The sequence below is a fragment of the Cajanus cajan genome, chromosome 6 (genome assembly GCF_000230855.2).
Source record: "Cajanus cajan strain Asha chromosome 6, NIPB_CcT2T_4, whole genome shotgun sequence".
In the NCBI taxonomy this organism is placed as follows: Eukaryota; Viridiplantae; Streptophyta; class Magnoliopsida; order Fabales; family Fabaceae; genus Cajanus; species Cajanus cajan.
Genome location: NC_138522.1, coordinates 54,887,683 through 54,900,436, shown reverse-complemented (window position 1 = coordinate 54,900,436; position 12,754 = coordinate 54,887,683). Strand labels below are relative to the sequence as shown.

General features: G+C 31.5%; 1 protein-coding gene across 1 annotated transcript; it reads left to right on the top strand.

Moving 5' to 3' along the window:
* The first annotated feature begins 7,709 nt into the window (after positions 1–7,709).
* LOC109813976 (uncharacterized) lies at positions 7,710–10,869 on the top strand. Its single transcript, XM_020378283.2, has 2 exons — positions 7,710–9,827; positions 10,136–10,869. Exons 1-2 carry the CDS (start codon positions 8,678–8,680, stop codon positions 10,150–10,152), a joined length of 1,167 nt encoding a protein of 388 aa, XP_020233872.2. The 5' UTR covers positions 7,710–8,677; the 3' UTR covers positions 10,153–10,869.
* The last annotated feature ends 1,885 nt before the right edge of the window (positions 10,870–12,754 follow it).

Here is a 12,754-nt window from a genome sequence, read left to right as displayed (position 1 = left end):
GTCTAAGAGTACAAATTGAACTTTGGAGGGAGGTGAGCTACTAAAGAGCCACTTAATAACCAAGCCTCTTCAAGTAAAAATCTCTAAACCCCCTTGTACTTTTGTCTTTCACAAAACAATTTTTCACAAAGAACTTTTCTTAAAGGAAAAATAACAAGCAAGTGCCTATGTGTACAATTTATAAGATGCTTGAAAACATAAAGAGCAAGAAAACTTAAATTGCTTGAAAACTTAAATGACTGAAAACATAAATTGCTTAAAACATAAATTGCTTGAAAACTTAAACTAGACGTTGAAAGCAATTAAACCTAAGTGAGAGCTTGAAAGGCACCAAAGACCTTCAAGGACCACTCTCACAAGTACTACACGAAAATTACTATGAAAATTCTTAAGGAGAGATGGAGATACACCAAAGGCACTCCAAGACACTCCTTAATAAAGGCCTTGTACAAAAATTTAGAAGACAAAAAATTACAAGGAAAATGAAATTCAAATTTACTTCAAATGAAATGCAAATTTACACTCCAAATGCAATGTAAATTCACTTTCAAATGAAATTAGTGGCTGCACTTAATTTCAAGGAAAACAAATTAGCCACTAATCTAGAAACAAATTTAGAGACGGATTTTGTAAGGAAAACAAGTTTTAGAAACCAAAAAAATTCCGTCACTAAAATTTGTCACTAATTTTCACAAAAAAAAATTCACAACTAGCTTTCTTCCTTCTTGCTCCAATTCAGCCACCAAGTTGCAGCCTCACAAGGTGTTTCACTCCTCTCTTAGAAGCAACCTTGACTTTGGTCACTTCTAGGTGTTTTCAAGAGCCTAGCCACCAAGAGAGAACAAACTCCCTAAGCAACCACCAAAGCCTTCAAGTGGATGTCCTTTGCCTTGGCCTCCTACACCTTTTAAGAAGCACTCAACCACCTTCAAGACTAAATATTAGTGCTAAAAACTGAAAAAGAACAATTTAGGAAAGCTACACCAATTGGTAGAAGAGAAATGAGACAAGACTAGAAAGAGTTCCACAAAATTGACAAGCAAAAAATAAGGCAAGTTTAGAAAGCTAGCACACAAAAGAATAACCTATGAATGGCACTAGAATGGATTAACAAATCAAAAGCTGAGATTAGAAAACAAAATAAGACTCAAATATATGGCTGGACCAATGCAAACATGTCACAAAAATTTTCCAAATCCGAGAGCACACAACACCAAATTTTCACTCCTATGGCTTTTTCTTTTGCTATTTTCTTTCTTTTTCTTTTGCAAAATATTTTTCTCTTAATTTTCTTTTGATGTTCAGGAGTTTCAATGTCTTTTAAACACTTAGAATTCTCGGATTTAGTGTAAAAATACTGCAGCAAAAATTTCACACAAAACAAGAGGTGTTCACATGCATTTTGTAACTAGTGCTTCACTATTTTGTATTATTTTGAGAGAAAATTTTTAAGCACTCATTCTTTTGTTTTTCTCATGCATATAAGACACACACACCTCTGTTTTGGTTCTGTTTTAAGGCTAAAAAAATTGCACAAAGTTTCAGCCACTACACAAGACTCAAGGAAAACCTAATAGGAAAGTGTTTAACAATTTAATTTGACAAAACTTTTAATATGACATAATAGAAACCTAACTATAGGAAATTTGCTAGAACTAATAGCAAATTAAGAACTCAAACATGTAAAGCAAAAGCACATATAGGAAGGTTCAGATTTAATAAGAAAATACACAAAAATTTCGGACTCAAGAACACAAAACAAAAATTAGGTCAAACAAGCTAGTCTAGGAAGTTTCAACATATAAAGGACTACACATGACTTTCTAAGACAAAACAATTGATTCAAAAGCAAAATCTAAACAATATGAATGTTGTCCAATCACGGACACATATTATAGAATGAAGAGACTCAAGCAAAATTAAAAGCACAAGTATAGGAACCTAAAGCACAACAAAACCGGTTTGATTCAAGAATTAGGAGAACAAGCAAATATGAATCAAACAATTATTATGTGACATTTTGGATCCATCAAAGTGTGAATAAAATCTAGATCCATTCAGCAAACATAAGAAGACATGTAATAGAAGGAAGATACAACACGGATTCAAGTAGAAAAGTTTGGAAACAAAACCTCAAGAGCACTAGGCTCTAGATACCAAAAATGATGGAACTAGGTGAGGAGATTGATGATTCCTTCACTTGCTCCATGCTTAGGACCGTGAATGCTATTGAGGTTAAGACTCCAATGACTCTTTGAAGCTCCTTGAAGTGTTCTTCAATGGAGAAGAAGCCTTGAAGTGGCTCGGTTACTCCTTAGCTTGAGGTAGAAGCTTAAGGAACCAAGGTAAGGTTGAAGCACCTTTGGAGAGAACTTAGGAGAGAAAGTTCTCTTCGGTTTTTGTGACTCTTGATTTAGAGAGAAAATTCAGATTTCATTTCTCAAATTGGTCAAAAGTGTTTTACAATCAAAGAATTACAAGTTTATAGGAGTAGGAAACTTGGAGAGCAAGCTAGTCTTGACCATGGTTCACTAGGAACCATGGTTGAGTCTAGATAAACCGTCCAAGGTCAAGAGGCTTGGAGAGCAAGCTTCTCACTTGGCTTGCTTGGTAAGCTAGCCAAGGAGAAGCTTGTGCTTCAAGCTTCCAAGCTTAAGAAACTCCATGAATTTCGTCCAAGTGTGAACACAAGTGTTCACACAAGTGTGAACACACTTCTAAGGTGGGCGGCTTCTTGGAATTAATTTACTCCTTTTGATTTGAAAATGGTTAATTTGGTTTAGTTAGGTTCATTCAATGGGAATGGAACCTAGCTAAATCAAATCTATGAAAAATTAGGAGTAAAATGAGTCCAATATGAAAAATTTAGCCTAGGACCACCTTTGGCTAAATTGCTAGGAGCACTCTCTAGCTTACTAAGGACACTCTCTAATTTGCTAATGCCACTCCTACTAGAAAACTAAGAAAAGAATGTATTTTTAGGTTAGGTTAAATGGAGTCAAAGTGTCCAAGTAACCTACCCTAGAATCAATATACAATAGCTACTAAAAAGGGAAATAAAGTGCCTTACAAATACAAAGGCAAAAATAACCTATACAAAAGAAACTATGTACAAAACATATGAAAAGGTCTTGAAGATCATCCCATTCCTCTTGGTTCTTTTATGATATCACCTCTTGGATTCCTTGGCCTTGGCCATAGTCTATCACAATGTATATAGGGAAGGTGAAAAAACTCTAATGATTCAGCAAGTCATAGTACTTATTATTGAAAAATTAACATTAAGTGAAAACGAAAACATGCATAGAATAAAATATATAAAATATACACAACATATGAAATATAGTATATATACTATATACATCACAACTAGACAACTACAAAATGTCTTCTATACAAACAGTTAAGGGTTCCAAAATATGACTCCACCAAAAGAGTCATACCAAATCGTTACCATCTTGCTAGCTGACCACCTGATTTTGTCTAGCTTGTATACTAAGTACAATTATCACAGTTTCAATCACAAGAAAAATAAAGATAAGCTTACAAAAGAAATATCACACAAAAATATGATAAGGCAACAAAAGCATGTATTAGCAACAATACAACTCCAACTTAACAGCTTATTCAACATTTATCAACTTTATTATAATCAATATCTCGATGTATAATATTAGTAATTAATGTGTCGTCACGCATGTCAATTAAGAAGATTTCCTACAACACAAGTGAATAATTTAAGTTGTTCGTTCCTACCAAATCACAACATTAAACGTATCTTAACTAGGTTAGATATTGTACAACATTAGGCTTCATAGAGAGCCATGTATAAACAACTTAGTTGATTTATCAAACCTTGTCATTTAAACAAGGAAGTATGATATTATGTCAAGGTAAAATAATTTAGATATTTGTCCACCACGACATTAGCTAACTTAACTAAGTCACTTATGGGATTAACCTACCAATTATCCTCCAAATATCACAACCCTTCGATACTAGGTTAACGATTTTAACACTTAACTTCATACTATACTTGATTAGACATATTCGACTACTTCCATACCAAAACCACATAGACCTATAGGGAACCAACTTAAAAAAAACTTAATTCACCTCTAATATTTATGTATCTTAACTTAGACATGTATCTTAACTACATATGCACAACTTTACCACTTTATAGAACATACAACTTTACAACTTTTAACTCTAAATAACTAAACAACTTAACAATTGAACCAACATCAAGCTCAACTTAGCAACTTCAATTACAACATAACAACTATACAATATACAACTTACAATATATCATCATAATTTATCTATCAACTTACAACATAGGAAGTCATCATCATATATCAATATCCACATACATTAATATTTCATAATCAAAGCAACATGCAACCATATATAAAGAATGCACTATGAGCCAAAAAAATTCATAACTTCAAAAACCTTTTTTTTTTGTTAATTTCATCAAAATAAACAAGGGGGAGAAATAAAGGATTTGTTACTCAGTATCCAGAGTAATGTTCAATCCCTAATTCTCTGTTAGCCCAATGCTCAATATCGAAAGCAATGTTCAACCTATAATTCTTTATCAACCTAATGCTCAATATCGAGAGCAATGTTCAATCTCTAATTCTTTGTCAATCCAATACTCAACATTGAAAGCAATATTCTGCATCAAAATCTTTGTAAGCCCAAATGTTCAGCATTGAAAACAATGCTCGACATCATGACTAGACACCACTCAATCATTTAACTAAAAAACTTCAAATTCACAAATGGAACTTAGAAATCAACTATGTGCAACATTATATTTCATATATATGCAATATTTTTAGCTTATTTTCAACCAAAAACAACACGTACAATCATAAAGACATCAAGAGTATCCATTTTTGCTCAACTCACTCAAAAGAACATCAAAATCTCAAGTCCCCTTTATGACCCACAACTCAACCACCAATAAATCCAACAATACAACATGAAATTGAGGATTTCGAAAAGGTATCAAACAACATGCATACCACACAGGAATAATGCAAGCTTCCCTTACCTCTTTGGAGGATTAAAATCTACCAAGGAGAAAGGGAAAAAGATGCTCTGCACTAATCTGAGCATGAGTCTTAAGAGCTTCACTTACACCTTAGACCCCCCTCAAGCACTAATCGACTATACCAAGGGAAAAGAAGAAGAAGAAGATCTCAAGAATGAAGAGCAAAAAGTCAACTTCTCTTGCTTTAACATCAATATTTCAAAAACAATCTCACAAAACTTATTTCCCATAAGTGTTACAAAAATTCAATTTTTTTTTTGTATTTTAAAATATTCTGATGTACCCAATGTTATTTTTTCATCATCACCTACTTACATAATGAGTTGTTAATTAAATAAAAGATATCAAATAGTAGAATTTCAGTTACTATTTAGATGCGAGACCAAATAAATAATGGATAAAAATATTCTTTTTATGCTAACAACATTTATTTGTAGCAATGTTAGTTTTTTTAAAGGGTTAAATTGTACTTTTAGTTTATCAATCAACATTTTTTATTTTTGTATTTTAAAATGGTGATATTTAGTTTCTTTAATTTTAAAAAAATACAAAATTTTGGTCTTTCCATCAAATTGACATATATTAATAATTAAGTTTTAATGTTTATTCATATTTAAACAATATAACCTTTAGTAACACGGTATTTAGAAATAAAAAAATTTGAAAAAACATACAAACCAAAATTTCATATTTTAAAACATAAAAAAAATTAAATGTCTCTGTTTTAAAAATGAAGGACCACAACTGTAAATTGATAAAAATATAATTTAGTCAATAATAATATTAGTTAACAAAGTTAAAATACACTTAACAATAAAGACATGCACAAAATAAAAACTGAATGAAATTATAACGTGTAAATTAAAAGTGAAAAAAGAGAGAAGAGAACATACAAATAATATAAATATTGAAACCAAATAAATATCTAGCTAATTAAAAGTGAATGCTCAACCCTGCAATATTACCCTCAAAATTATCGACAACTCAAGTTCATAAATTTATAGCTGCAGATGGAAAAACTTATCAGACAGATTTAGTCACATTCTCCAAGATTGGAATTAAACTCTTTCCAGACTGTACAGTTTGGATGAAAGTTATTAAAGATAGTCTTCATGAAAAAGATATTCTTATTGGCAGAGATGTTTTAGTCTAGAGCACCAAGTTACAATTTGCTAGACAACATATGTTTTCTTATCTGGCAGCCTCTCTGCACAAACACCATATTCCACCCAAACCAAATTGGTTTAATCCTGACACACCTTTTCTAAACATCTTTCATCTTATTGGGAAAAATATTTCTCGAAGATGATATGTGATATTTATGGAGCGTCTCTTTATTTCATCAACATCTATTAATCTTTCCTACCCAGGAAATGATTGATTTTCTGCAAAACAGAGAAAATGAAGGTTTATTATTATGGAAATTTTTGTTCTTCAACAAGCCGAACAAGTTTTTCATATTGCTCTTTAGCTTTATCTAGGCTTCGTTGTTTGTTGATAATATCCGTACTAAGTTTATGAATTCCCTCGACTTCTGAAATTTTTTTCTCCAGTTGTCCAATCTTTGTCGAATTAGATTCAAATTATAATTAATGTTTTTTAATTTAATCAGTTGACGAATATGAGCAGAGTGTGATGCCATGGACGTTTCTATGCACATCATTATTTTCTCTTATTTTATTGTTTGCGCGTACTACTTACAAATCGTGTGCCTCGCGTACAAAATAATATATATATATACCAAATAAATATCTAATTGAAAAGGTAGAATACATTAGAATTGGATTCTCATTATATAATTAATGTTTTGTAATTTAGTTAGTTGACCCAAGTTGAGCAGAGTGTGATGTCATGGACGCTTCTATTCACATTATTCTTTTCTCTTATTTTATTGTTTGCGTGTACTACATTCAAATCGTGTGCCTCGTGTACAAAATAATATATATATTAATTTGTGTCAATCATAAACCCCACAAGTTGGCTAATGACCATAAACTCGATATTGTAATCAAGTGGATAATTTATTTGGATCCAATAAGACACATTTTGACTCCTATGAAGTAAATAAACTAATTTCATCCGTCGTTCGAAAACGGAGCATATTGAAAGAAATAAAAAAGAGGAGAGAATGAGTAAAAAGTGATTACATAATATAATGAAATATAATATAATATAATATAATATATTTTAATGTAATATCTATATAACTATAAAAATAATTTTATATTTTTGTGTAACAATTATCAGAGTATTTTATCTTTTATAAATTATAATTATCTTTAATCTAATTTATATTTCCTTCTTCAAACTATTATCACTTCTCAAATAACAACATATTTTATTATTTCTATTTTTAAAATTTATTTTTTATTTTTTAAATATATAAAGACACAAAATATTCCGTTTACACTAATTTTTTATAAAGTAAAAATTAAAAGTTAGTGACTTAAAAATCGTAAACCATCACAATAGAACACTAATTTACAAGGTAACTAAGCAAGATGTTTGTTGCCTCCGTAATAATTGGGTAGTAAAGAAAACAATGAGATTTTTATATTTAACTTAAATATATTTTTAATTATTTAAATTTAAAGTAAATTTATTTTTAATCTTCCAAATTTAAAATCAATTTTTTAGTTTTATAATTTTAAAAAAATATTATTTTAGTTCTTATACTTAAATTTTTTTAAAAAACCCATAAAATATCATCGCATAAAATTTATTTATTGGTATCTTTGTTAATAAAAATATCTCATTAAACATATGGTTAATGGTGTATAATTGTCTCAATTTATCACCTTTAGATATGTTCTTTATCACATGAGAGTCTAAAACAAATTTTTTGAAAATTATAATGACTAAAAATAATAATTTTAAAATTGAAAGATCAAAAACAATTTTGCACTAAGTTTGAGAAAATAAAAATATATTTAACCCTTTATTGATTTATACAATATTCTCTTTTGTCACTAATTTTCTTTTCACAAGAGAGGATTTATTTTCATTTGAGGCCTACAATTACTTTTCTCTCTTTCATATCTTTCTCTTTGTCTAAACAACATAAAATTACTATTTATCTTATATATTGTTGTCATTATCTTTTTTCTGAATATTTGCTTAACCAAAACAAATACGCTAGAGTGTAAAATACACTATTTCAATCATTAATAAAATAACAAGTAATCGTACATGCATAATCATAATAAAATTATAAATATGTTAAAATGTTAATTTTTAATTTTCTTGTGAATAATTGAGATGTTTTAATTTCACATTTGAAATTTTTGCACACAATAAAAACTAACTATTAGAGTTAGGATTTTTTCTATTTTCCTTTGCTGATATATTTTTTGTTATTATCAATTACTTTTTGTTAGTTAGTTAGTAACTATCTTTTTTATAAGAGTTTGTTAGCTCTCTGTTTCTCAAGTGTTGTATATATACAACACAGTACATGTATTTTCGGCAGCTTGATGAAATAAACAATTCACATTCTTCATTCTCTGCGCATATGACTTTTGAAACACTAATATGGTATCATCACGGTAACAACCTTCTTCACTCTTCCGCATGCCATTTTCTTTCCATTCTTGCTCATTTTCTTGATTGACCATGGCAAATTCAAGCCAAAACAATTTACCACCGGATCATCTAGTAAATCCGGCAAATCCATTATACCTTCACCCCGGAGAAAATCCGGCGCTCATTCTTGTTTCTCCAGTTTTGACTGAGACCAATTTCCATCAATGGCAACGTGACATGATGGTTGTTCTTGAAACAAAGAACAAAGAGAAATTCATTATTGGCCAGTTTCCATGTCCTCCAATCACCGATCCCCTTCATGATGCATGGCGTAGATGCAATCGCATGGTGATGGCTTGGCTTACGCGATCCATGAGTCCGTCCATAAAGCAATCTGTGATGTGGATGGATACTGCAACTGAAATATGGACAGATCTCAAGGATCGATTTTCTCATTCTGACAAATTTCGTGTTGCTGATCTTCAGGATCAAATTCAAAATTGCAAGCAAGGTGATTCTAGTATTTCTGAATACTATACACGGTTGAAAATTCTATGGAAGGAAATTGAAATGTACAGATTAGTTTTAATTTGCACTTGCTCCCCATCTTGTTCATGTGGACTTCTTCAAAAACTGCAAAAAGAGAGGGAAGATGATTGTGTCATTCGTTTTCTTCGCGGTTTGAATGATGAATATTCGCAAGTGCGTTCTCAGATCATGATGATGGATCCAATGCCATCAATTTTCAAGAGCTTTTCCATGATTCTTCAACATGAAAGGGAATTTGTTGGTAACTCTTCAAAACCCTCTTCTCAGGATTCTATTGCTTTCACTGTTTCTCATAATGATCAATCTAAATACAATAGCAAAACCAAAAATACTATCACAGTGAACAAAAATAATACAAATTTTGGAAAACCTTCTGGAAGGAACAATAAATATTGTGAACATTGTAAGAAAACCAATCACACAGTTGACACTTGCTATTGGAAGATTGGATTTCCTGCTGGATACAGAAAATCAAATAAAGGTACTTCTTCTAGCTCTGCTGCTTCTGCTAGCTTGGTTGAAGTAGCTCCAAACACAGCCTCACATCATTCTGACTTGGTTGAAAATGCTAACTGTGAACAAATTAGTTTCTCAAAGGAACAATATCAAGCTATCATGGCTCTTCTTCAAAATTCAAAAGACAATTCAACCTCTGTCAATCATGCTCAGACCTCAACTATTAATCATTCAGGTGATGTTTCTTGCTCATTTTCATGGATCTTTGACAGCGGTGCTACAGATCACATTTGTCCATCTAAATCTTTATTTAAATTTCTCAAACCCATAAAACCCATTACCATAAGATTACCAAATAATGCCATTCTCAATGCAAATTTTTCTGGAAACATTCACCTTGGAAAACTGATTCTTGTCAATGTTCTCTATGTACCAGATTTTACTGTTCATCTTATTTCTATTCCTTGACTTATTTCCAACATCAATTGCATGGTCATCTTCTGTGATATGCATTGTTTAATTGTGCAAAAATCCAATTTTCAGATGATTGGAGCAGCTAAGCAATGGAATGGCTTATTTTACTTGCAAGACTCAAGTGACTTGGACTCACACGAATCTTCTTTAAATCATGTTTCTCCTTCTTTAAATTTTTCAGATGTAACTACTATTGACAATTCTATGTTGTGGCATCTTCGATTAGGACATACTTCAAACAAAGTGTTAAAGCATTTGTCTTCTAAATACAATGATATTGTTTTTTATTGTCTTCAACCTTGTGACACATGTCATTATGCAAAATAAAAGAAACTTCCTTTTCCTGTTAGTAACTGCAAAAGTTCTAGATTTTTTGAACTTATCCATGTAGACATTTGGGGCCCTGTTGCCACTACTTCTATAGATGGTTTTAAATATTTTCTATCTGTTGTAGATGATTTCAGTAGGTTTACTTGGATTCATTTAATAAAAACTAAATTTGATGTCAAATTCATGCTTCCTTCTTTCATTCAATTAATTGAAAATCAATTTACACTCAAATTACAGAGAATCCGATCTGATAATGGTAAGGAATTTTCCTTAAATGATTTTTTCTCTACAAAAGGCATATTTCATGAAACTTCATGTGTTGAGACTCCTCAACAAAATGGTATTGTTGAAAGAAAACATCAACACTTGTTAAATGTTAGTCGTGCCTTATTGTTTCAAGCAAATTTACCAACTTGTTTTTGGTCCTTTGCTGTTAGACATGCCACTCACCTAATTAACAGATTGCCTACTCCCTTTTTGAAACTTAAAACTCCTTATGAACTTGTGTATGGTCATGCTCCTGTATTAAATACCTTAAAAATATTTGGTTGCCTAGCATATGCTAACACTATCAGTTCTGGAAGAACTAAATTTGATAAAAGAGCTTCCAAGTGCATTTTTTTGGGTTTCAAAGCTGGAACTAAAGGATATATTTTGTATAATCTTCAAAACAAGTCCTTTTTTATTTCTAGAAATGTTATTTTCTATGAAAACAATTTTCCGTATGCCACTAATTCTTTACAATTGCCCAACATAGACACTACAAGTAGTATTACTGACACATCCCAATTTGACTCTCTTATTCAATTTGACACTACTGATTCACCTATTCCTACACAGAATATTGAATCTATTTCTCATGATTATGTCCAAGTTACTTAGCCTATTGCAAGAGTCTCAACAAGGATTAAAAAGCCTCCTTCATACTTAGCTAATTATCATTGCCCAACAATAGCTTCATCCAATGTTACTTATAGTACCAAACATCCTTTACATTCTTATCTTTCTTATTCTAAATGTTCTAATTCCCATACTGCCTTTTGCTTATTTGTATCTAGTACAATTGATCCCACTTCCTTCAAAGAAGCCAGTGAACTTGATTGCTGGAAGCTAGCCATGATGGCCGAATTACAAGCTCTAGAGAGGAACAACACTTGGTCATTGGTTAGCCTTCCTCCAGGAAAGAAAGTTGTAGGATGTAAATGGGTTTATAGAACCAAATACAAAACAGATGGTTCCATTGAAAGACATAAAGCAAGACTTGTGGCTAAAGGTTTTACACAAACAGAGGGGGTGGATTTTTTTGAAACATTTTCTCCAGTAATCAAATTAACTACTATTCGGTTTCTTCTGTCCATTGCAGTATCTTCCGGTTGGTTTTTACATCAACTCGATGTTGATAATGCATTTTTACATGGTGACCTTCAAGAAGAGGTTTATATGAAGCCACCACCAGGATTAATTCTTCCTTCATCAAACCTTGTTTGCAAATTACAAAAATCTTTATATGGATTAAAGCAAGCCAGTCGACAATGGAATGCAAAATTAACTTCTGCTTTAATTCAATTTGGTTTTACTCAAAGTCCAGCTGATCATTCTCTTTTTGTAAAGCATACTGCTGAATCATTCACAGCACTTTTAGTCTATGTCGATGATATAGTGCTTACAGGTAACAGTCTTTGTATAATAGATCAAGTAAAAGATTATCTTGATAATCAATTTCACATCAAGGACCTTGGTGAATTGAAGTATTTTCTGGGCTTTGAAGTTGCACGATCTAATAGAGGATTGGTCTTAAATCAAAGGAAATATTGTCTTGAAATTCTTTCTGAATTTGGACTTACTGGATGTAAACCAGTCAATTCTCCAACATATCCTTCTGTTAAACTAAATGAAGATGAAGGTGATCTTATCACTGATCCCACTAGTTTTAGAAGATTAATTGGAAAACTTCTATACTTAACTAATACTAAACCTGATATTAGTTTTGCTGTGCAATAGCTTAGTCAGTTCATGTGTAAGCCCAGAACTTCACACTTACAGGCTGCATTTCGGGTTCTTAAATATTTGAAGAATGCACCTGGTACAGGACTCTTCTACCCTGCTCATAATTCTCATAGAATTCAGGCTTATTCTGATTCAGATTGGGCCACATGTTGCATTACTCGCAAGTCAGTTACAGGATACTGCATCTTTTATGGTAATTGCTTAATTTCATGGAAGTCTAAGAAACAAAATACTATTTCTTGAAGTTCGACAGAGGCAGAATACAGGGCACTAGCTTCAGTGGCTTGTGAACTACAATGGCTTAAGTATGTTGCTGATGATTTATATCTTGCAATTCCTCTCCCTTTTCCT

Coding starts and splice junctions, on each gene's coding strand:
- LOC109813976 (XM_020378283.2), top strand. CDS start 8,678: ATGGCAAATTCAAGCCAAAACAATTTACCACCGGATCATCTAGTAAAT.